Here is a 25,505-nt window from a genome sequence, read left to right on the forward strand (position 1 = left end):
GAGACTGATTGTCCGGGCTAAATGTCCACTGTAGAAATTGACATTGTGTGTGTACATACCGGTGAAGCATGAAATAAAACCCTGCAAAACACCTTGCCAAGACTATCAATTACTCAGGCACTGGTACAAGTGATCCTGAATCACAATGAATTGATAGCATCTCTCCTTCTGTATGTTTGCCTGTCCTTGTATGGTTGCAGAGTTGAGCGGAATGCTGTTACAGGTTATTGCACTGAATGTTTTTTTTTTTTTTTTTGTGATCAATTTTTTATTATGTTTTTAATACAACAGAAAAACAAAACAAGACAACGATCATGGACAACAATCAACATCTACCCCCCCCCCCCCCCCCGCCCCCCCCACCCCCCCCCCCCCCCCACACACACACACACACACACACACAAACACACACACCCACACACACACACACACACAGGTCTCATTCCCAGCTCGCTCACCCAGTTCTAGAAAAACCAGCTCAACATAAGGGGATAGTAGAGGAGAATAAGAAGATGAAAAAGAACAAGCCATCATCCCAGCATCCTGCTTATAAAAGATGACCACTCATTGATGTTCTTCCTCAGAGCACCGTGCATACTGGCCACAGATTTTTCGAGTTTAGCCAGGTGTATGGCTGTATTAATCCAATGTTGAGAAAGCATGAGGAGTTTTCCATCTTTGTGCAATTATTTTTTAGCGGCAGTTAGGGCTACCAAGAGCCAGCGTTGCTGCACCAGGGAAATGTCCAGCTCACTAAAATCATTTAGTAACATAATCCTTGGGGAGCAAGGGATGGTGTGGTTAAGAATAGGAGACATCTTTTGAGAAACCATTTCCCAAAACATTTGTACCCCAGGGCAATCCCAGACCATATGTAGAAATGTTCCTGTGGCTCCAGAGCACAGCTCGCATGTGGGTGATTGTTTTCTTTTCATGTGAAATAATTTAAGAGGGGTGGTATAGAGTCTGTGAATGAAGTTATAATGAATCATCTGGTGGTTAGGGTTACGAGATGATAGAACTGTCTTTGCCCAGACTGTTGTCCAGTTGATTGTGGAAGGTGTGATAGACAAGTCACGGCTCCAAAGAGCATCAACGTGTAAAGGCTTTTCCACACATTTGGCAATATAGGTATAGAGATTAGAAATCAGGTCTTTGGTGGATAAACAAATATTTTGTATTGGGTGACATTCTAGTTTCTCTCCCCAGGGGACCCCGTATGCACGGAGAGCACTACGAATTTGTAGGTAGAAAAAAAAAGAAGTACCAGGTAGGTCGTAGTGGGATTTTAGGTCTTGAAAAGATCTTAGTGTATTATCTGATGTAATGTCTGAGAGGGTATTAATCCCTTTGTCACTCCACTGAGGAAATGAAATGGGTTGTTTCCCCAAACAGAGATCAAAGTTATTGAATAATGGAAGGTAGGAATGATATTTCAGGTGGGTTTTGGAATAAGACTCTACGGTTCTCCAAGTGGCAATAAGGTGTGAAACAATGGTGCCAAACTTGGATCTACACATTTTAAGAGGAATATTGGAATGAATGAAATCCTGAAGCCTGTGTGGTTTAACTAGGTTTTCCTCCAAAGATCGCCAAGCCACTTGTGCTCCCCGTGTTAAACCAGGGAACAAAGAGGTCGGAGAGTTGCGGCCCAGAAATAGTGTTCAAAATTTGGGATCCCAAGACCACCAGAGATTTTCCGTCTTTGAAGTGTAGATATTTTCATTCTTGGACGCTTCCCTCTCCACACATAGTTGCACAAAAGTCTATGTAATTTCTCCCAATGTCCAGCAGGGGGAGGCAAGGGTAACATGGTACTGCAGAAGTTGACTCGTGGAAGGATATTCATTTTGATAATTGAGACTCGTGCACTAAATGTGTTGGGAATGGATATCCATTTCGCTAAATCACTTTCCACCTGCTTAAGTGTCTTGTCATAGTTAAAGGCCAAGGTTGTTTGTAATGAAGGGAAAATGGATAATCCCAAATATTTAAATTGGTCAACAACAGGCACATTGGTTGGTAGTGAAACTTGCTGCGTACAATTGTTCAGCGGTAGTAAAGCCGATTTAGACCTGTTAATAGTGTAGCCTGATATGCCAGAGAAAGAATTAAATATTGATAATACATGAGGAGTGGATTTAGTTACATCTCCCAAATACAATAAAATATCGTCACAATAAAGCGAGATAAAATGATCCGTTCCATGTACAGTAATAGGAGTGTGTGATGATTGACGCACCTTCTGTGCCAAAGGTTCAAGTGATAACACAAACAAAAGGGGAGAAAGAACGCAACCTTGCCTAGAGCTACGGCTGACTGGAAATAAAGGCGAACAGATGTTACCCGTCATCACCATAGCAGAAGGAGACGCATAGAGCGTTTTTACCATATTAATGTAATTGGCACCAAAACCCATATGACGAAGGACAGCCCATAAATAATGCCATTCTAAAACGTCGAATGCTTTCATTGCGTCCAATGATAACACTGCATAAGGAGATTGGGCCCTGGCAGATTGTTCCAGTATATGCAATAGTCTGCGGACGTTGTCGGCGGATAAGCGCGATTTTACGAAACCGGTTTGGTCGGGATGTATGAGTTTGTTCATAAGTGGCTCCAATCTTGATGCGAGTATTTTGGCAAACAATTTAATGTCTGTGTTAAGAAGAGATATTGGACGGTAGTTGGCACAATCATTGGGATCTTTTCCCTTTTTATGCAGTAATGTAATCGTGGCGGTGTTCACATCCCTTGAAAAGGATCCACTAGAAATGGCGTGGTTTATCATTTTTAACAATAAAGGGCCAAGTTGAGACCAAAACTTGATGTAAAATTCAGGTGGGATCCCATCAAAACCAGGCGATTTACCTTTGTTGAGACAGCGTAAAGCTGACTCTAGTTCAGATAGAGTGATAGGTGCATCGAGAGAAGATGCCTCCTGAGGTAACATTTTATTTATATGTAGGTCTTTGACAAATGCATCAAATTTGATAGGATCATGGGGAACCTCTGAACGGTATAGATTGGAATAAAATGTACGAAATGTCTGATTAATCACTTTTGGGTCTGATACTAAAGTTCCATCCAGTGTCTTTATAGATGGTATGTGCGCAAAGCTTTCGCAGGAGCGCAGGCTTAAGGCTAGTGCCCGGCTGGGTCGAGCTCCTTCAAAATAATGGTTTTGGACGCTGTGCGAATGAATGAGAAAATCAGCCCGTTGTCGATACAGCGAGTCAAGCTCGTCTCTAACCCTTTTATGTTGTGTTATTAAATCTGCAGAAGCGGTATTGTGCATAGCATCTTCCAATTGTTTTCAGATTGCTTTCCAATTCAGAGAGTCTGCGGTAACGGGTCCTGTTTAGATGAGAGGAGAACGATATGCAGTTGCTCCGTATGTATCCCTTCACTGAGTCCCATAATATCCGGACATCTTCCACAGAGTGCTCGTTAAACGATAGAAAATCTGTCAGACCGACTTCAAGCTGTTTCACAAAGTTTTCATCATGCAATAAGGAGGTATTAAAACGCCAGCGTGGGGCACGGTCCCGAGATCTCGAAATGTTACCTCGACAGATAACCGCTTTATGATCTGAGAATGCCAAGGGGAGCATATCAGTACTTACGCCTTCAAGGAAATTGCTAGATATAAAGATGAAATCGATCCTAGAGAACGACTGGTGTCTCGCGGAATAAAAGGAGAAGTCGCGCTTATTCTTATTGATAGTGCGCCATATGTCTATTAACGCAAAATCGTGAGCCCATTTCCTTAATGCACCTGACGCCAACTTCTGGTCACTGCCCTCTGTAGTAGCCGTTCTATCTAAAGAGTGGTCCCAGACTGCATTAAAATCTGCACCAACTATCAATCGGTATTCAGATAAGTCATGCATTATATCAGACAAGCGTGCGTAAAAGTCAGTATCAAAAGTATTAGGCGCATAAACAGATAAAAAGGCTATTTTCTTGTGTTCTATGATGGTCTTCATAAATGTGATTCTGCCTTCCACGTCGTTACCAACATCTACATTGCACTGAATGTTTTAACAAGAACTATAAAGACCACATTTTAATAGCGCTTAAGTTTTTTTTATTTATATAGTTTATCTAAAACAGCATTTTACAAGCCAGAGTACTCTGTGACCAAGTACACACTAGAAGATGTTAAATCAACTCTCTAAGTGTAAATGTTACTCTGCAAGGTCAAAAGGAAAGAAAAGTACAGAAAAAAGGTTCTATTCCAACTTCAGCCAGGTACCTCGGTGTAGACAACGGCAGCCATCCAGAAGGGTTTGCTGGACATCAAAACTATCAGCGTTAAAATTCAACTCTCAACGTGTTGAATTAAGACTTGAAAAATGCTATTTTTGTAAATCTATTCTATTCCAAATTCAGCCAGCAGGGTACCTCGGTGTAGACGATGGCGGTCATCCAGAAGCGCTTGCTGGGCCTGGGCACGGAGAGCATGGCCCAGAGGAAGATGAGGATGGGCAGCACCAGGGTGGCCATGTAGGCGGAGATCATGTGGTTGAGGATGATGACCAGGTAGCAGACCATCTCCGAGTTGGCCACCAGCATGTTGTACAGCGCGTAGCCCAGCTGCAGCAGCAGAGGCTGGCCCTTGTAGAACCGCTCCGAGTTCTCCAACTCCTCATCGTAGAACATCCTGGAAAAGGAGGAGGAAAATATAAGCACCTTTTCTCTACAAAGGTGTTTCACTTGTTGTGGTAACTCAAAAAGCACAAAAGTACTAAGTGCTGAAAATAAATAAGGAGCACACAATATCTGATGTAACCAATGAGAGTACAGCTGACATAATTTCAGAAAGTCTACAGAACTAAGCTGGAGTAACAAACATTTTGGTCCTCGCTTATTCTCAATGTTTCCAGTAGGAACAAGAGGAGATACTCCGAGGTGGTGGGTGGAGGAGGCAGGCAGTGCAAGGCAGTGCTCAGATACTCAGGTTTGAGGCCGGATATTCTTGTGTAATTTACCAGAAAAAAAATTGTATAATATTATACAATATAATATAGAAGAGTATTATATAGAGGAGTATCTGAATCTGAATAGATTACTCCCCCTGTCATAACCAAATGAATACCACTGCATTAACTCTATTGTATAACAAAAACTGCTGCCTGCCTGCCCTGGCCTTGTCTGTGGTTTCACACAGTAGGCAGAAATTAAAAATGTGGCCAGCGGTCAAAACTGTAAATGCTAATAGGAGTCCCTCATTGCTTCTTCTCAGCATAACCGCAACACCACACCACACTGAGTGCAGGAAAACCCACACATGCATAATGCCTATACTATACCCGGGCCTATAATGCCTATACTATACCCGGGCCCATAATGCCTCTATCTAGAGTGCATTTACACCAGGACACAACCACTGCTGTCAGTGCACCACATCAATTCATGATAGATAGATAGATAGATAGATAGATAGATAGATAGATAGATAGATAGATAGATAGATAGATAGATAGATAGATAGATAGATAGATAGATAGATAGATAGATAGATAGATAGATAGATAGATAGATAGATAGATAGATAATTGGACAGACAGACAGACAGACAGACATGCAGACGGACCGATGGACCGATAGACAGATAGACAAGGATAGAAAAAAAAACAGGCAAACAAACACACTGGCAGACAGACAGACATGCAGACACATATACAGTAGACAGTACATGCATGCACTGCCCCCAGTCTGCCGTACTTATTGAGCAGGAGTTCGCTGGCGGTCAGCTCTGTGGTCATGGAGGGCAGCAGGAGGTCGTCGAGGTCGGAGCGGCTGTCAGGGGTCATGATCATCAGCCTCTTGTCGTCATCACTGCTGTCCACGCTGGCCGACAGCCGGTCGAAGCTCACATTCAGCCGGTCGAAGCTCACCGCCTTGCTGTAGCTGGGCGGTACCTCCGCGTCGGAGGTGTTGGGGGCGTCGGTGTCAGGCGTGAAGAGCTGGCCTTCTCTCCCGTCGGGGTGCTGGTACTCCAGGCCCGAGGACTCGCCGGCCTCCTCATGGCCCCCCCGCTCCGCGTACTCCCCTCTCCCCTCGTCGTCCGTGCCGGAGGGCTGCGTCTCTCCCTCGGCTGCCTCTGCTCCTGCTCCCCCGTCCTCCCACGCAGCCTCCTCCTGCACCTCCCCTCGCTCCGCGTCCGTCTCTTCACCTCCCACCTCGACGCAGAGGCTGCTGGAGGCTCCGTGATCCTCCTCCTCCTCCTCCTCCTCCTCCTCAGTTTGCCCCATGGCCTCTGAGTGCTCCTGCTCTTGGTCGTGATCTTGGTCTTGGTCTTGTGCTTGCTGCTCCTGCTCCTGCTGCTGCTGCTGCTGCTGCTGCTGCTGCTGCTCCTGCTCCTGCTCCTGCCCCTGCTCCTGTTCAACCTGCTCCTCCTGTTGCTGCTCCACCTGCTCCTCCTCATCTGCCTGGTCCTGTTCCCCCTCCACCTCCTCGATGGTGTCGTTCGTGCCTTGCCGCGAGAACAGCGTGACACATTGCGTGGGCTCGCTGGGAATGGCAGACATAAAGCATAAAGGAGGATAATAAGGGCAGTGAGAAGAATGGAGAAGAATTAGACATTTTGCATTAACTGATGGAAAATTACTCAGTTAGAAGTGTGTAACAGATGGGTCAGAAGGCCTCAAAAGGACTCAAAAAAGTATTTTAATAATATTTAAGTATGGTAGGCTCGTATCAAATCACTGCATAATAGTAATAGTTGCTTATGAGTTCTTTCCTATTCATAAAAATGCATCCTTATCAGACTGTGTGATGTCAGACAACAATGTATGATGTACTGTACATGAAATGTACATGACAAATCAGTTTGTCAGAGTCATGTGATGTAAGTTCATGATGTGTCGGATGACCGGTGATTTATAGAATGTACAGATTAAGGTTGATGAAGGTCAGTAGACCAAAAACACAGCAATTACAACTTTGCAAATGTGAGTGAGAGTATGTTCCTTTGTAGTGATGGATGAAAGAGAGAACGACAGAGAGGAAGTGAGTAATGGACAAGGTGGATCACACATGTGCCAGACACCTGGATATAATGCTGCTCCCGCTGTCGGCAGACGAGTTGGACATGTCCAGGCCGTACATTTTGCGTAGCTTTGGCCTGGCACGCTCGCTGGTTTTTGGTATGCACTGTGGCATATCGTCCAGGTCATCCAGAGTGGATTGCCGGGAAAAGAGCATCGTGGCCTCAGTGTAGGCACTAGTGAGCGCAGGGATGGATGGATGGATGAATACATATAATGAGAGAGGAAAAAGAAATATATAGTGGATGGGATCAGTGTGTGGAATAATGGCATGATGGACCATTGGGGGCATCTCTTGAAAGCGTAGTTGTTAGCCAGATAGCAACTTGGGTAGTTGTCAATGGGAAATTGCATTGCAAACAACAAAGAAGCTAACGTAGTTAGCAACTACGGTTTCCAGAAATGCACCCCTGGATAATGCGTGACAGAGCCCAAAGATTCCATTTCAAATACAACAATAATCCAGTCTGTAAAATTGATCTTTGCATCCAGACAGTCTGTCTGGTCATTTCACTGTCACCTGTATTCCATCTATTTCATTCCCATTGTTTCAAGTGTTCTTACTACAGCTCTTGACAAGACATTCTGACAACAATAAAATATTTTATTGCTTTCCATTCCCATTGTAATGTCCTAACTCTCAGACAAAAATAGAGTGCTGTGCAGTGTTACGGTAAGTATTACACTGGACTAACTTGTCTGCTGACGTTGCTTCTACATTCAATTCTGTAACTCGAGAAACAACTTGAAGTGCACTCAAAGAGTGCAGACCTCCGCCAAGGAAGCTGTTTGATAAAACATTTGACTATGTTACACCCTAAGTCTTTCTGTCTTGTTTTTGTGGAGTTAGAAACTGGAATGTCAAAATGCGCCCTATCCCGCAATGGTGAAGAATCTTTTAAGAAATTCCTAGATCCTGGATCCTTGTTCCAGATCACTTGTTCCTTTTGTCATTTCCAACAACTCCACAAAATTTCATCAAAATCCGTGCATAACTTTTTGAGTTATCCTGATGACAGACAAAAAAACAAACAAACAAAACAAACCAATACGACCGAAAATATAACCTTCTTCGAGGAGGGACAAATAATCAGCTGTTTAAAATGACTCGTCTTCAGTATGCATGTGCCAGCACTACAACAAAAAGGCACATTTTACATATGCATTGTGAACAGCAACTACTAGATTCAAGACTATACTCAGCAGCACCATTTTCTGCTAGGTTATACTGACTCTTGACAACTTCCATCAGGAACAATACATATAAAACAATAATGTGCTTAATGAATACTACACAAACACCGTTTTCCTACGCAGCTCTCAGCTAGCTCTCTCAATCAAAGATTTCCAAGGTTCCAAGATCTCTGTTCCAATGTTACTCCAATGGTGGGGGTGGCTGCTGATATGTTATGAATTAAATATGTTAATTCCAGAGTTATCCCAGTTAGAAATACCACTTCTTATTGTATCCAATGTTGTTACTAGATTTGACGGTTTCCCATACAATTTGGGCTGCTTAGGATAGCCGTCTGCAGGGCATTTCTGCAGGTGTATCTGCAGATTTATGGCCATACAAATCAATAGAATTTAGTTCAAATTGTGTAGGACTTAGTGCTTCCAGACCGGTTTCTAGCATTTCTTGGGCTAGAAATGATCAGTCTTATTTGGCAACACTGATGATCATATCCCCTGCCTGCCAGACCTGGACATGCTGTCTCGCGAGGCCACGGAGTCGCGTGAGTCCTGGCTGTCCACCCTGTAGGCGGCGCGCCTCCTCCGCACCCTGTGCGACCCGGACATGGAGTCCTCCTCGCTGATGCGGTCCAGCCCAGACTCCTGGGACATGGCACGCATCTTCTTCTGGTAGTACACCTGGATGCTCTCACGCGACGGCACATTGCCCTGCGGACATACGGTACGGTACACACAGACAGAGGGTTCAGATTGAAGTGTGCTGCATGGTTTATCCCAAGGTTTTTCAACACTGGGCTCGCCAGGTATTCAAATGGGGTCCCCTGGAATGAAAATATGAAATGTGAAAACAGAATACCAACAAATATTACTAATTATTATTAACACACTCCAGTTCGGACAAGAGAGGCACAGCACGATACCGCTGAGCTAAAGGTCCAGTCTGATACCTCAACGCTACGCGATTTTGGGAGGGAGGTTTACAAACGTAATGCCTCACTCTGCTAATTTGTTTACATTTGCACAGGGCATACTACATGTAATTTCATCGTGCATATTTAGTATGTACAGTATACAGATGTGAGCTGGCTGCATACCTTCTTGACCTCCCTGGTGAGCATGCAGCGTTCGATGCGCAGCACGGTGGAGATGTCGACGTACTCCCGGCACATGGAGTTCATCCACTTGGTCAGGCTGTCTATGGTGGTCAGCAGCAGCACCCAGGTGAACTTGATGATGTTGAACACACGCTTGATGATGTTGTCTGTAACAAATGAGAAGATACAAAACAAGGTACTAGGACCTGGTTGTGGTTGAACAGAGGAAAGAAGAGAAGAGAAGATGAGACACAACCTAGGGTGCAAGGGGTTGTTTTTTTGTTTGTTTTGTTTCTTTTGAAGTTTGCAAAAGTAGCAGTTTTGTATTTTTTTTTCTGTGTTACTTATAATGCCACAGGGTAAGACATTTTCCTTTGGCCCATTTTGTTATTTTGCATTACAAATGCAAATCCCTTGATTTCAATTTGGCTTAGAAACTGAAATAAACAAACAATAGTACATTATCAGGGGATGCCATAAAATAATCTTTCTTCCCCCCAACCACCCCACCTCCCCCTCCCCAGTGCTCTCACACTAGATTGAGGCATTAGGTTATGCAAAGTGCCTTGAGACACGGGCTCCCTGTTAATGGGGCCCTATAAATAAATAAAATGAGAGCAGCAATGATTTTTCTCCCCTCCTCTCCTCCCCCTCATGAGCCACAGTTCCAGAGTGCTGACCTGGAGACTTCTTCCCCTCCTCCTCAGTCTCCGACTGCTCTGAATCGCCGACCTCGATGGTCACGTGACCTGCAGTGGGGAGAGAGCAGAGGAGGGAGGGTGATGTGTATGAGGGAACAGCCAGCGCCGAGAGCGAATGACACAAAACAAAGCACATACAAAGGAGGAAGGTCAGGCCAGGGCGTTTTTTGTTCAAAAGTCGATAAGATGTAAACAGACGCACACACACGCACACGCACACGCACACGCGCACACACACACACACACACACACGCACGCACACACACACACACACACACACACACACACACACACACACACACACACACACACACACACACCCTCACACACACATGCACACACCCTCACACACACACAGCGGCAGGCCTGCCGGACATGACACACCTACCATCTTTCTTGCTCTTCCTGTGTCTTCCTCTGGTGTATCGCTTCCAGAAGCGGCGCTTCTCCTTGCTGCGTTCCTTCAGGGCCGTCTTGGAGTCAGTGATCCAGGCATGGTACACAAACTACAGACCAGCCAAGAAACAGTCAGAAACAATCCAGAATACATGTTTTCACAAACAAACCTGTATGAAATGCAGCCTTTTTTGGAGGACGTTACGGAAAAATGATCATAGAGAGCATGCATGAGGCGTACGCAAGGCACCACCACACAATGGATGTCTGACAGAGTCACAACATCACCATCACCATCGCACTATCACCATCACCACAATGCACACTTAATCACCATCACAATGAATGGAATCAGAGTTTTACTCCACTGCTGAGGAACCATGTTTGATATCATAGATTATGTTAAATGCATTTTGGACATTTACACTTTTCCATTTTGCAGGGGCAGCAGTCATAGAGCACAGTGGAGCAAAAGTCATGGACACTGAAATGATTTGGAAATGATTGCTGCTACACCACAACATCCCAATGGGCTGAAATGTAAAAAAAAATAAAAAAACATGCAACAAAACCATTCAAATCAAACCCCAAATCTATTTTTTTTTCCATTCCATATTGAGAATTTGAAATCAAACTGATTTTTTGTGTCATCAATTCATTCTCCAATTATCCCTGTCAATCAATTCATATTTTTTCATTTTTTTGCAACAATATGGAATGTAAAAACCCCACACGGTGCCACAAACATCACGTCATGAAGCAAACTGCACCCACTAAACCACCACAGAGCTGAAAAGATGCCTCCTGCCCAAGTACCTTAGCTACCCTGATAACATGCTGCAGTATAAGTTTGGGTAGCTTAATGATAGACTTTGGCAAAGCCAAAACAGCAGAGGCAAACTTTCCAACCGCACGCTGGAGAGAGGGAAGAAGAGGAACAACAGGATTAACACTATGGTTTTGATATGCTAACGACACTTTAACAGGGTTAATAAGGACAGTGTAAGTGTAAGGTGTAAACGGCAATAATATGGTACTGATATTCCAAGTAGTTTATCTGTAAGACAACTGAGTGAATGAGAATCGTCACAGCTATATGGTACTGTTAGCGTATGGACCTTGCAACAGGGATACTGATACAGGGTTCAGATATAATGACTGTAAGGAGTCAGACACTCTGTACATGAGACACACAGACAGATAAAATATGCTCAAAGACTGGGATAACAGACACGTGTCAGAGCAACAAGACTAATTAATCACACTTAAAAATTATGTTTGGAAAGCTGGTAATGGTTAGAGCTCCAAAATACCTGTCCAATAATAGGCCTACCATGTATGTTTGAAGATGAAAGGAGAAAGCGGTGCCTCTCTGTTTGACGGCTTACCTGGAAAGCTGACTTTTTGGGTGGCTCCTCCTCTTTTTTCTCCTCCTCTTCCTCCTCTTCCTCACTCTCCGTCTCGAACAGGTAATAATCTCCACTCTTCACCACTGTGGAGGGGACGAATGTGGGCCAGAGGTCATGCTGACATACAGTTGAAGTCAGACCCTAACCTATGCCTTTACCACTTACCTCTCATCACTTTGTTTATATATGGGAGTTTTAATGGTGAGATTAAAAAAAGTAATTTATAGTTTAAGTAGTTTAAAACAGCCCAGTGGTTCCCAAACTTTTTCAGCTGGGACCCCCTTTTGCATCTTTGAATATTTTCTCAACCCCTCTGCCACATAATATTGCAAACGCAAAACTTTTTTTGTCCACTAATGTTGCTAGGAATTACCATCATAGAAATGGATGTAATTGCATGGGTTTTATCCAAGTATTCCTTTCTCTTCACGGCCCCCTGTAGGACCTCCGCAACCCCCCTAGGGCTCCTGACCCCCCCGTTTGGAAATGACTACCGTAACCTATGCCTTTACACTTACATCACTTTTCTTAGGAAGTTTTAATGTTGAGATAAAAGAAGTAATTAATAGTTTAAGTAGTTTAAAGCAGTTTATGGGAGATACATTAGAGGTAACAATGCCTCATGGCTCTACTCTGCCGTATGTTCTCATTTTGATCAATGGCCATGTGATTGATTCTGTTGGAGAAGAAATGTGTGACTCATAAACACAACACAGTGTCTGAATAAGCAGGATTGAGTTAGTAGCTCAATAGAGTGGTCAAGGTACCATATATGAGAAGTGATCTCATGAAGCTGTAGTTTCACAGCCATTACAGTACATAGAGACTGCAATGTTCAGGAAAAATAAACAAAATTCCCAAAAACACTCATACGACATTAGTACAACAATCAAGCAACCAGACAAGATGGTTAAACAGATGACATGGCTGTCGTTTTTTTCTCTACCTCACGGCAGGTAGGCAAAATCAATCCAGTGAAAGGGTGGTTAGTGCACATTCATGGCACGTGAGTGAGTGTGTGAGTAAGTGTGTAAGTCACAACACAGCAAAGTTACTGCAATAGAGAAACTGCCTTGTGTCCTTGAACAGAAGAACAATGATGGGGAGAGGAGAGGAGAGGAGAGGAGAAGAGGGGAGATGGGGTGATGCAGGACCAAGGGACAATGGGGATAATATATTGGGGAGCATGTACAGTATACACTAAGCACCTATGCGTATAGGCCTACAGTATGTTGGCATTCCATGTTAACAGGGGTTCACCTCAGTGGTAGGTGGGTGCCTCACTAAGGAGCCTAACCCATACAAAACCCAAAATAATGCCATTTTAGGGGGACATTTTGTATGGATCAGCACCTTAGTCATGGGTAAGGAAAATCGTACTACCGTATATGAAGTAGTTAAAAAAGACTGTCTGATAACAATGTGATGGAACTATTGGATATTGGACTATTGGACTGAAGAACCCCTGTTACAGAAAAGATGTAAAATAAATTCCACTTGTTCCTCCAGGTTCTAATAACTATATGTGACTTATACGTGTCCTAATTCAAAAAATGTTAAAAACCTGGAGGAAAACAAGACTTTACATCTTTTCAGTCATATCTGCCTTAAAATACAACAGAACGATTCTCAACTGTGGACTCCATTGATAAGAACACTCCCCTCCGAAAACATGTCAGTCAAACAACAAACCAATAACATCCGGCCAATTGCCTTTTCACCTTGTTTTAAGCAAATCACCTTCTACTGTATTTAAGGACCGTCTCCATATACAGTATGGAAACATGAGATAGAGAGGGCAAGCGAGAGAGAGAGAGAGAGTGAGCGGGAATCAGAGAGAGAGATAGATAGAGAGAGAGAGAGAGAGAGAGAGAGTAAGCGAGAGAGAGAGAGAGAGAGAGAGAGAGCATGTGTGAATGTGAATGTGTTAACTCGTCTTAGCTAATTGTGTGCAAGAGAAGACACCATATAAAGGTCCGTAAATAAAGTATGAAAAGGAGTCAGCATGGAGCGGATGACGCGGTGTTGTTTGCGGAGTGCCTGCCTGGATCTCAACATCCTTCCTCCAGCTCCTTCCTCTGTCCTCCGTTCTCTGTCCACCGCCCTCCAAGAGGCATAAGTGCAGAGGAAATAACTAGAGGAGGGACACTGAGATGCAGACACCTAAGTGGAGCCCAGTGCAGTGTGGGAATCGTCTGAGTTCTGGTCAAGGACACAAGGACCAATCAGAGCGATAGGAGACAGGGGATTGGTCAACCTACTGGAAGCATGGTCAACCCACGGCCTCCACCACTGCTTTTTTTTGGCCTTCTTTTTCGCTGCTCCTAAAATAAAATGGCGGCAACAGCATTAATTGGTAAACATGGGATCCACAGGGATGCATGAACACTCAGGTGACGATTGCATATGTACCGGTACGTATACACATGAACATGGCTGCTGTGTACACTGTTGTAGGAAGTCTTTTTTTTTCTCGTCCATCTGAACCGGGCAAGAATTTTGGCTTCATGGTAACTCATAAAATGCAGCCCTTTACACAACCGTACAATCAGTGGTTAATGTAAAGTAAGCATAACCCAAACTACGTAAAGAGTTTGTAAAACACTGTCAAAATGTACTGTACTGTACTGTACCCTGTAAAATACTGTATTGTACTGTACTGTACTCTGATCACCTCCAGCCCAAGCATTCTCCACTACTGAGTTCTCTCTCATACCATCATCATCCTCCTCGTCTTGCTCGGGGGGTGGGGGGAGGTTCTGAGCGTCGCCGGACTCCTGGTTCAGCATCTTCTCCTTGCCCTTCTTGTGCTTCTCCTGGCGCATCTTGATGCGGTCCATCCTGGCCATCACCCCCGAGAGAGAGGAAGAACATTGAAACAAGAGGGGAAAAAAGACAGCGGCTACGTTTCTGGCCTTTAAGGGTCCAGATATTAGGATGTATTAGTGAGATTGTTTTGAATAATTAAGCAGGAATTACATCCAACAGATATCAGGACAGATGCAGATCTATAATGGTGCAGATTTAAAAGCTACAATGGGCCCCATCTTATAAGCTTATATTTAGCTTCACTTGGGGACTCTTCTCTCAATATGGTTAGGGACTGTTCGTAATTTACCGGGGGGGGAGGGCTGGTGCGTAGGGGGGGGAGGGCCATGATGAAAAAAAATGAGGTGGAGGGGAGGGCCATGGCAAAAAAAATCGGAGTTAGGGGGAGGGCCATGGGGAATTTTTTTTATTTTATTTTATTTTTATTTATTTTTTTAAACAATAATAAAACATCTGAAACACATCGCTTTGCGATGCAAGGTCCCGGGTGCATACTTTAGCACTGAAGCGTGTATCTGTCAAAAAACTATCAGGTGCAGCTACTGTAGATTGCCCGCGCTGACTCTCTTCCACTGTAGGATTGCTAGTGCTACGGAGGAACATTGAGCATCATAGAAAATGCCCGTGAGCAAATATCAAACTAGCTGAGGTGAACTATAGGCCTATGGGCTAAACAGTTTGGGAAGTTTTGACAACGAATTGGATGGGCATTTCCAGAGGAATTTTGGAGAGGTGTTGTAGTCAACTGGTGGTCACAGCCTCTGGTAAGTCATGATTTTATTTATTGGCACCGCCGTGTGCTTTACATCTGTGTTCAATGGTCGCATAGCACCGCCGAGAGAGACGTTTGTTTTGTTTAGCTTGTGGTGTCAAGGTATTAATAAAAGTGGTATTAACAGCGATATGTTGGCTTGGGCATGCATCAACATACACGGTCTTAAACCCATTGGAGGAGCTAACTTGTTGTGAAGAGAAGTCTCATCACTTTGGTGATCTAAAACGGACCAACTAAGCAAGGAATTTGGTGAATTTAAAGTGCGACGGAAGAAGGAAATGTCACCAAAATTGTGCATCGTGTCAGGTAAGAAGTGACTTGTTTCTTGCGGTGGATGTAGTGATATTGAATGTATCATGCGCGCATGCGCAGTGTGTTGAGTTTCTACTACCAGATAAAGACACTAAACGTACGTCCTGTCTCCGGTCCATTTATTATATACTTTATGAAGTACACAGTACAACACATGGTGTCAGAACTTGACGACCCGTCTCTATGAAGAAAGAAGCTTTAAAAAGCAACGGAGAGAAGTTTCCTTCCAGTTGGGCTACGCGAGGAAAAAGAAGTTTTGGGGTTCTCTCGAGCTGAACTAGCCAACGCGTTCCAAGGTAGCCACAACCTGACGAAGACGTCGGAAGGTAAAACAAAATGGATTCTTTGTTTTCGATAAGCCCGCCAGAGGCATTTGATTTCAATGATTTCGCCGGATGGCCGAATTGGATCAGGCGTTTTGAAAGATTCCGTATAGCTGCCGGTCTCGACAAAAAGGACCAAGAGTATCAAGTGAACTCGCTCATTTACACTATGGGAGACTCGGCTGATGATGTGCTTAACACTTTAACGCTGGAAGAAGCGGACAAGAAAGAATACCAGAAAGTAAGAGACGCTTTTGAAAAGCATTTCATCTGTAAACATAACGTGATATATGAGAGGGCTAAGTTTAACAAACGGTGCCAGGAGCCTGGTGAAACTGCCGAGGCGTTTACCACGGCAGTCCACAAGCTAGCTGACCATTGCCAGTATGGAGACCTCAAAGAGGAGATGATCAGAGACCGCCTCGTCGTAGGCATTAAAGATCACGCGCTCTCAGAGAGGCTACAGCTCGACTCAAAGTTGACGCTTACAAAAGCAATAACTAAAATTCGTCAAAATGAGGAAATTAAAAAGCAACAACCCATACTGAGACAAACTAGCACGGATGGTGCAGAAGGAGCAAATATGGATGCTGTGAGATTCAAGCACAAACAAAAATCTGGTCAACAAGGAAACAAAACAAATCATAGACCAGTGCAAACAAATGCAAAAGACAAATGTGGCAGGTGTGGAAAATTTCATGGAAATGCATTCAAAGATTGTCCTGCTCGCAATGCAGACTGCAAGAAATGTCAGAAAAAGGGGCATTTTGCTGCTTTATGTAAAAGTAAAATGAGAGTGGAGGAAATTCAGCAGAGTGACATGAGTGAACGTGTGGAAACTTTGTTTTTGGGCACAGTGACTACTGCTGCACCTAGCACAGTGTGGAAAAAGTCAATTGGAGTAAATGGCCAGCAGGTGGTGTTCAAACTCGACACCGGCGCTGCAGTAACAGCCATCCCAAAACACATGTACTCTGCAAAACTGCATGGGAAACTTTCACCTCCAAACAAAAGACTGTGTGGACCAAGCAATACTCCCATTACAGTAGAGGGACACTTCACCGCCAACATGAGCTACAAGGGCTCTGTTGTGAAGCAGCAGGTGTACAGCTCCAGGCCTTTTTATTAGAATACCATGAAAAAGTTGATTTATTTCCATAATTCCATCAATAATGTTAAACTGTTATGGATTGTAGATTCATGGCCCAGTTTTTTAACTATTCCAATCATATTTTTTTTTCTTTTTATATACGTTGGCCTTCCAGCTCAAAAAACCCATGAATTGGGGAATTCGCATTATTAGAATATTGTTATAAAATCACATTTTTCTTCATCAAAATTCGGGTCACATTAAATCAGTTGAAATTTGGTACTTTCTACATAACATGCAATGATCAATACTTGGTTAGGACATTCTCTGTCTTCATAATGGCCATGATGCGTTTAACATTGAAGTCAATGGCAAAAACAGTGCATGGGAGTTATGGAAGCCCAGATATCCTTGATGCTTTGCTGTCAGCTGTTCTTGTTTGTTGACCTGGTGCCCCACACTTCCCTCTTCAATATACCCGAAGATTTCCATGCCACGTTTTGGTGTTAACTCACCAGTTTAATTCTAACTCAACAGAAATTAAACCCCATTCATTTTCAATGGGGTTTCATTTCTGGTTATTTAGAATTAAACTGGTGAGTTAACGCCAAAACGTGGCATGGAAATCTACAGGGTATATTGAAGAGTGAAGTGTGGGGTACCAGGTCAACAAACAAGAACAGCTGACAGCAAAGCATCAAGGATATCTGGGCTTCCATAACTCCCATGCACTGTTTTTGCCATTGACTTCAATGTTAAACGCATCATGGCCATTATGAAGACAGAGAATGTCCTAACCAAGTATTGACCATTGCATGTTATGTAGAAAGTACCAAATTTCAACTGATTTAATGTGACCCGAATTTTGATGAAGAAAAATGTGATTTTATAACAATATTCTAATAATGCGAATTCCCCAATTCATGGGTTTTTTTGAGCTGGAAGGCCAACGTATATAAAAAGAAAAAAAATAATGATTGGAATAGTTAAAAAACTGGGCCATGAATCTACAATCCATGACAGTTTAACATTATTGATGGAATTATGGAAATAAATCAACTTTTTCATGGTATTCTAATAAAAAGGCCTGGAGCTGTATGTTGTTCTAGGTCTAGCTACTCCACTCCTTGGCTTGCCAGCCATACAGGACCTCAGCTTGCTTACTCAAGTGGACGCCATTGCAACAGAGAGTGCATTCACGAAGCAATATCCCAAAGTGTTCACTGGTTTAGGGAAGCTAGAGGGAGAATACAAGATTAAACTGAAAGAGAACGCCACACCATTTGCCCTTGCAGTGCCACGCCGCGTGCCCCTACCATTAAGAGGGAAAGTTCAAGAGGAGCTGAATAGGATGGAGGCAATGGGGGTCATTTCGCCCATCGAAGAAGCAACTGAATGGTGCTCAGGAATGGTTGTAGTACCAAAGCCAAACGGAAAAATCCGTATATGTGTCGACCTTACCCGCCTAAATGAGGATGTATGCAGGGAAAGACACATCCTCCCAGCAGTCGATGAGACGCTCGCGAAACTAGCTGGAGCTAGAATTTTTTCAAAGCTAGATGCCACTGCAGGTTTTTGGCAAATCCCTCTGCACAGAGAATCGGCCCCACTCACCACCTTTATCACGCCATTTGGCCGTTTTTGCTTCAACCGACTTCCTTTTGGAATATCCTCAGCGCCCGAGCATTTCCAGAAGCGCTTGACGCAGATGCTGGATGGCCTGGATGGAACGGTTTGTCACGCGGATGACATTTTGGTGTTTGGCGCCACACACCAGGAACATGATGAAAGGCTGCATCGAGTGCTGCAACGCCTACAGCAGAGAGGCCTCACCCTGAACGACAAGTGCGAGTTTGCAATGACTGAGGTGAAATTCCTCGGTCATATCGTCAGCGGAGAGGGAATACGGCCGGACCCCGACAAGATCAGGGCCATTGTAGCCATGCCACCACCCAAGGATGTGGCAGATGTCAAAAGATTCATGGGCATGGTGAATTACGTGGGAAAGTTTTCCCCAAACATTGCAGAGCTCACCGGACCAATCAGGGACCTCCTGAAAGCTGATAACATGTGGACATGGGGGCCAGCGCAACAGACAGCCTTCGCTAAGGTGAAAGAAGAGCTCAGCTCATCGGCTGTACTTGCCCCATACAGCACTGACAAGCCAACGAGAGTGTCAGCAGACGCATCGTCCTATGGACTGGGCGGTGTTTTGTCACAACTTCAAGCATCAGGAGAGTGGAGGCCAGTGGCCTTTATTTCCCGAAGTATGACTGAAACTGAGCGTAGATACGCCCAAATTGAAAAGGAGGCCCTGGCCATCACATGGGCGTGTGAAAGGTTTCAAACCTATCTCCTGGGCCTGCACTTTCAGATCCGAACAGACCACAAACCCTTGTTGAGTCTCCTCAGCACAAGAGCACTCGATGACATTCCCCCTCGTGTGCTGCGATTCAGATTGAGACTGCTGCGGTTCACATACAACATTGTGCACATTCCGGGCAAAAATCTCATCGCAGCAGATGCTCTTTCAAGAGCCCCCCTTCAAGATGCAGTGAGAGAGGAGGATCTTGTGCTCCAAAGTGACGTGAGAGCTCACATCAACGAAATCATTCAGCAACTGCCCGCGTCGCCAGAGAAACTGATACAGATTAGGCGAGCACAAGAAGAGGATCCAGTGTGTGCGCAGCTGTCTTCTCTCATCCGCACAGGTTGGGACAGACTGAGCTCAGCCCCACAGCTGAAGTCCTACTGGCAGTACAGAAATGACCTGTTAATGGCTGATGGTCTCCTGATGAAGGAAAAAAGAATTGTGATTCCAGCAAGCATGCAAAAGAGCATTTTGGAGACGCTTCATCAGGGCCACCAAGGAATGGTGAAGTGTATGGCTAGAGCTCAAGAAGCAGTATGGTGGCCAGGTCTGACAAGTCAGATAAAAGAAAGAGTACGCAACTGTGATGTTTGTGTCAAGGAAAGTCACAATGCACCAGAACCTCTCCTGACCACACCCTTGCCATCACGCCCGTGGCAAAAGCTAGCCGCCGACCTGTTTGAATGGAAGAAGGGTCACTACTTAGTGGTCATTGACTACTACTCCCGATTCATTGAGGTCGCTAACCTCACAAGCACCCTGGCGTCAGCTGTCATTCAGAAAATGAAAGCCATCTTCAGCCGTCATGGAGTGCCTGACACTCTGATCAGCGACAACGGCCCACAGTTTTCAGCAACAGAGTTTGCCGAGTTTGCTAAAGAGTACAGCTTCCAGCATCTGACAAGTAGCCCCCGTTACCCCCAAAGCAACGGGGAAGCAGAACGTGCTGTTAGAACTGTGAAAGCCCTGTTGCAAAAGAATGAGGACCCTCACAAAGCACTAATGGCATACAGAGCGACCCCTCTCGCTCATGGGGCATCGCCTGCACAGCTCCTAATGGGGCGTAACATTCAGACACCTCTCCCAGTGTGTCCAAGCACCCTCACACCAGCATGGCCAGACTTGAAAGCTTTCGAGTTGAAAGACAAGGAGCTTAAGAGGAAACAGGCTGAGGGATACAACACCCGACACAGAGCAAAGGAGAAGACACCGCTCCAGCCAGGCCAGAGAGTCTGGATAAAGAACATACCACGCACTAGAGTAGTTTCCGGATCAGCAGCGACACCGAGGTCATACGTCGTTGACACTTCGAATGGCAGTCTCAGAAGAAACCGCTCTCATTTGAGAGTTGTGCCTTCCCCTTCGACCACTCCAGATCCGGGGATACGCACCAGAGTGGGCAGAGCGGTCAAGCCCATCCAAAGACTGAACTTGTAGAATAGTGTTGTGTGTATACACGGAGCAGAATAAACCTCCATACCACAACAGAGAGGACCAGGTAGTCCACCCTGCCTCTCAGTTAGGTTCTTATGTGTTTTGCGTTTAAATGTTGCAGTATTGTTTTGAAAAAAAAAAAGAGAGAAGAATGAGATGGATAATGAGATGCAGAATATTCACATTCAGAGTTTATTTTGAAGATTTATGTTTAGTCTGAAGTTATTGTAACTATAGCACCCCCTACCTGAGTTAAGTAAGATCTGCAGTAAGTAAATAATAGTATCTGCTTGAAAAGAGATAATTCTTGATTTTGTAAACAGCTTTAAAGCATTGGATTAAAAGGGGGAGATGTAGTGATATTGAATGTATCATGCGCGCATGCGCAGTGTGTTGAGTTTCTACTACCAGATAAAGACACTAAACGTACGTCCTGTCTCCGGTCCATTTATTATATACTTTATGAAGTACACAGTACAACACAGTGGAGATTGGATTCGTAGTAGCACATTGGTAGGCTAGGTCTTGTCTATTGCTGGTGAAGTCTATCTTAGCCTCGGAGTTGGCTATGGGGTGAATCTATAGCCTAGCACAGCCGATGGTGTGCGTGGCTTGTCTATCACTGTTGCCAAAATTGAATGGCCGCGGTGTGAAATGGCTGTGCTATTGTTAGATGTTTTGGACTTTTGTAGTGGTGGCGATTTGTTCCTTTTGCCTCTTGCTGCTGATTTGACCACCGTTTAGCGGCACATTTTAGTGCGTCTTAAATATGGATACGTCAAATGCAAACTAAAGGTGGCTTTCACACTCTCCCTGTATCAATAGCCAGCAATGGCACCAGCTGCTTTGGCGCTTAACCCACTTCTCTCGCCGATCACAGCACAAACTCTTTGGCCGTCAGAGTGTAGCCTAATCACATTCGGGAAGCAGTAGGCCTATGCCTTTCTGTGTGTGCGTGCTTTTGTGCGCGGGCGGGGAGACAAGGCGTCCTGATCGTATGCATCTTTGCTTTGAGATACACAGTCGCAATTGCAAGAAAATCTAAATTGTTTGAAAGCCCGGTCACCTCTCACAAGTGCATCGCATAGCCTAGTCATGCATTTCTACTAATTTCACACATTGTAGACTGCCCATGGAGAAGAGAGAAACTGTCACGGCAGCGCGATTTGCTCTTGAACACTCCCTCACCTCCACATTAGGTGCGCGTTTCCCTTCCATAAGAAGAACTTAATAATTTTGAAGTGAAATGTTAAACAAAAAAAGGTAAAATCTAGTCATCCTTGGTTAGGCTACATAAAACATGAAGAAGTTAGTCAGATGGGATTCGCCATTCTTCATCCTAAAATTGATTAGAATGCAGGGAATTGCATCTAAAAAACAACATTTTTTTTGGGAGAGGACTCCCAGACCCTTTGCTGACTACAGCACCGCCTGGTCAAAATGAGTTCCTGCGTCCCTGCAATTTGTCTTGGTGACAGTGGAGTTAAAAGGCATCCCATGCAGCCGCAGAGGTAGATTCTAGCGGCTTCTCATAGGTATCCACTGATATCGATCGCACATAATAGTGCAGACAACCGCCCTTGATGTAGGCTACTCTGACTGTTGTCATGATGGTAGTTTATCTACCAGTTTTACATATTACATTTTTGTACATGTAGGGGGAGGGCCATGGGAAAACAAAATTGAAGTGGGGGGAGGGCCATGGGGAAAAAAATTGAGGTGGAGGGGGGGGCCATGATTTTTTTTTTTGACCGGACTTCCAGCGCACCAGCCCTCCCCCCCCGGTAAATAACGTACAGTCCCTTATAGCTTTTCATGACATGTAACTGAAAGTCAAAATGACGGTGTGGAAAGAAAACAAATAAATAATTCATTCATTTAATGAACTGTAGCAATATAAAATATGTATTCTGCATCACCTGATACTAACTATATTTATTATATGGTGTGACGCCATCGGTCGAATGCTCCATTCATTTCAACGGGGCTCCCCAACGTTCGCACGTCTGTTATTTTTCGATAACGGACGGGTTGGTCTATAACAGACCGCTGTCAATGGCAACAAGACTTTTCACTGCTAAAGCGACTTTTCAACAAGACTGTAATCAGCTGCTGTGATAGACAACACCTGTTGTCCTGGCTACCTATCTGTTGCCTAGCGGTGTTCCACAACGGCACTGTTTTGTTTTGCGCAGCAACAATCTTAACATTAAATAGGCCTAAAGAAATGTCCCCGCCATGTGTGAATCATTTAAGTATATCCATATAATAAGCGGGTTAACTTTCGGCGAGTCGGTCGCTTTGTGGAATAGCAGCACTTCAGAGAGAACAAGACCCCTCCGCTCCGCGTCGGGGTCTAAAGATTCTCTCTGTCGTGCTGCTATTCCACGGTAGCGACCTTCTCGCCGAACGTTAACCCTTACGTAACTCACTGTAACTGTATGGGTCAAATAGGTGGCTTCAATAATGACCTCCTTGACTGACATGAGCTCAGCTGACAGCTTGTGTGTGTGTCTTTATGGGGTGGATGAGGTATGATAATCTTCCACCCCACTTGGTGCTATCTAATACAGTATGTAACTAACTGTAACTCCTACAGGTGGCTTCAATAATGACCTCCTCTACTTAAGAGGTTGTAGCATTTGCTTGTTCGTGCCTGTGTGGAGGTACAGCCATGAGGGGCAGCCGTGGCCCAATGGTCTGGGATGTCGTCTTAAGAACAGAGGATTAAGGGTTCAAATCCGACCCTTACGTCTCCCTACACCTCCATACATGGCTGACATGCCCTTGAGCAGGGAACATTAACCCCCAGATTGCCCCAGGGACTTTAACGAATGTCCTGTAAAATCTGTAAGCTACTTTGGGATAAGTGTCAGCAAAGTGCAATGTAATGTAATGTAATATATTCATAAAATGTAAAAGGTCCCACTGTCTCTTGAGTTGCTCCATGGACTTGTTCTCCTCTTCCAGTCGAGCCTTCACTGCCTTCACAATGGTGGCCTGGAACAGCTCCGCACCTCTGCAGGTACAAGTTTTGGGGAACACTTTATTTTAGTTTTCACTTATTAGGAGGCAAGGGTATTGTTGCGCTCTAGATGTTTAGAAAAATAAGTAGGTGCACGGACCCAAAAATTACAGTACAAGGTAGGAGCAGGTTCGCACACTGAATAAGACAAGGAGCACAGAGAGCACTGATGATGGCAGAAGCCTGAAACGTCTGCTCTACTCTGCTCTGAGAAATGTATTCAGTCTGTATATGAAGAGTTCAGATGCAAAACCCCCTAACTCCATTTCTGAAGACCTGCACTTCTATATTTTTAGAGAACCCCATTGTTGGTTTGGTTTACATTCATGTACTTGATAATACATATAAATAGTTATATTACATAAATAAAATAAAACAATATGCAATTTTGATAGCTTTGTTTTAAATACAAATGAATTAAGATTATTTTCTGAAAAGGCACATAGGGGATTTTGCATCTGAACTCTTCATATTCAGTGCTATGTTTGAGTGGCCTTTGCTCTCAGTACCTGGATGCGAGTATCTGGCCAGCGCGGATGTCAGCGACCACGTGCAGGAAGTAGTAGCTCATGAAGACCCGTCGCTGTAGCAACAGGAACGCAAAGCAGATGCTGTCCCAAATGATGCCCGCCTCGTCGCTAGGCAACTCACACTTACTGATGTCCGTTTTCGTGTCCGTTTTCACTGGGTCTGTATAAACAATAATACTTTTTTAAAAATCGAATGTTACGGTTAAAAATGCAGTTGAAAGGGTCTTCTACAAGAGTCCATACATTATACTGTACATATACAAAAGCGGATTCCAAAAAAGTTGGGACACTTTATAATTTGTGAATAAAATCAAAATGCTGGCATTTTCAAAACATCTAATATGTTAATAATGTAGAGCATTATGTACAGACAACATATCAGTTGTTAAAGTCGAGCAGAATTATTGTTTTGAGGTAATTATGTGATCATTTAAAATTTGACCCATGCAACAAATCTCAAAAAAGTTGGGACAGAGCCAAAACATGTTGTAATAGTTGGATAATTCTAAAAAATAACACAAGGAAGAATATTTTAAAAGGAACTATATTGACTGCCAACATTAATGCACAACTAAAATACCATCACAGAAAGGCTGTGGCACTCAGCAGCGAAGATTTTGAGGGACTAATTACTTATCTATTACACAGAAAGATTGAATTATCAAAATTGCAGGCATATAAGGCCTATTTCCGTAATATAGAGTTCTGTGTAATCATTGCATGAGTTATGAGATCATGACATACTCATGGTCAATAAGCAAACTATGACACTCCAACAATGACAGCTCTCGAAAAAATGACCATAAACACAACACTTGATTAATGCACATGATGCACACATTAAACAGTGTTGCATGCGGAAAAGCTCATCCTATGAACCTAGGAGACATGTGGAACTGTCCTCTGATTACAGGATGGAAAATATTTAATCCTTTTTTGAAAATGATGGAGTCATGCACCCTCCAGG

The 25,505-nt window shown here is 44.0% G+C and overlaps 1 protein-coding gene across 3 annotated transcripts in view; it reads right to left on the bottom strand.

Annotated features, from left to right (window-relative positions):
- Positions 1–25,505, bottom strand: part of LOC134465097 (piezo-type mechanosensitive ion channel component 2) — a 140,598-nt gene that overhangs the window by 11,095 nt on the left and 103,998 nt on the right. The window contains exons 27-38 of one of the 3 annotated variants that reach the window (XM_063218541.1): positions 24,518–24,698; positions 23,913–24,002; positions 14,566–14,690; positions 14,111–14,173; positions 11,829–11,932; positions 10,433–10,550; positions 10,024–10,092; positions 9,344–9,510; positions 8,758–8,957; positions 7,058–7,231; positions 5,731–6,519; positions 4,408–4,666 (exon numbers count right to left, since the gene is read on the bottom strand). In XM_063218541.1, coding sequence (XP_063074611.1) covers positions 4,408–4,666; positions 5,731–6,519; positions 7,058–7,231; positions 8,758–8,957; positions 9,344–9,510; positions 10,024–10,092; positions 10,433–10,550; positions 11,829–11,932; positions 14,111–14,173; positions 14,566–14,690; positions 23,913–24,002; positions 24,518–24,698 — 2,339 coding nt within the window. Of the gene's footprint in view, positions 1–4,407; positions 4,667–5,730; positions 6,520–7,057; positions 7,232–8,757; positions 8,958–9,343; positions 9,550–10,023; positions 10,093–10,432; positions 10,551–11,828; positions 11,933–14,110; positions 14,174–14,565; positions 14,691–23,912; positions 24,003–24,517; positions 24,699–25,505 lie in introns of all 3 variants that reach the window. The other 2 variants (XM_063218540.1, XM_063218542.1) reach the window with 2 other exon arrangements.

Source organism: Engraulis encrasicolus, chromosome 16, assembly GCF_034702125.1.
Source record: "Engraulis encrasicolus isolate BLACKSEA-1 chromosome 16, IST_EnEncr_1.0, whole genome shotgun sequence".
NCBI lineage: Eukaryota > Metazoa > Chordata > Actinopteri > Clupeiformes > Engraulidae > Engraulis > Engraulis encrasicolus.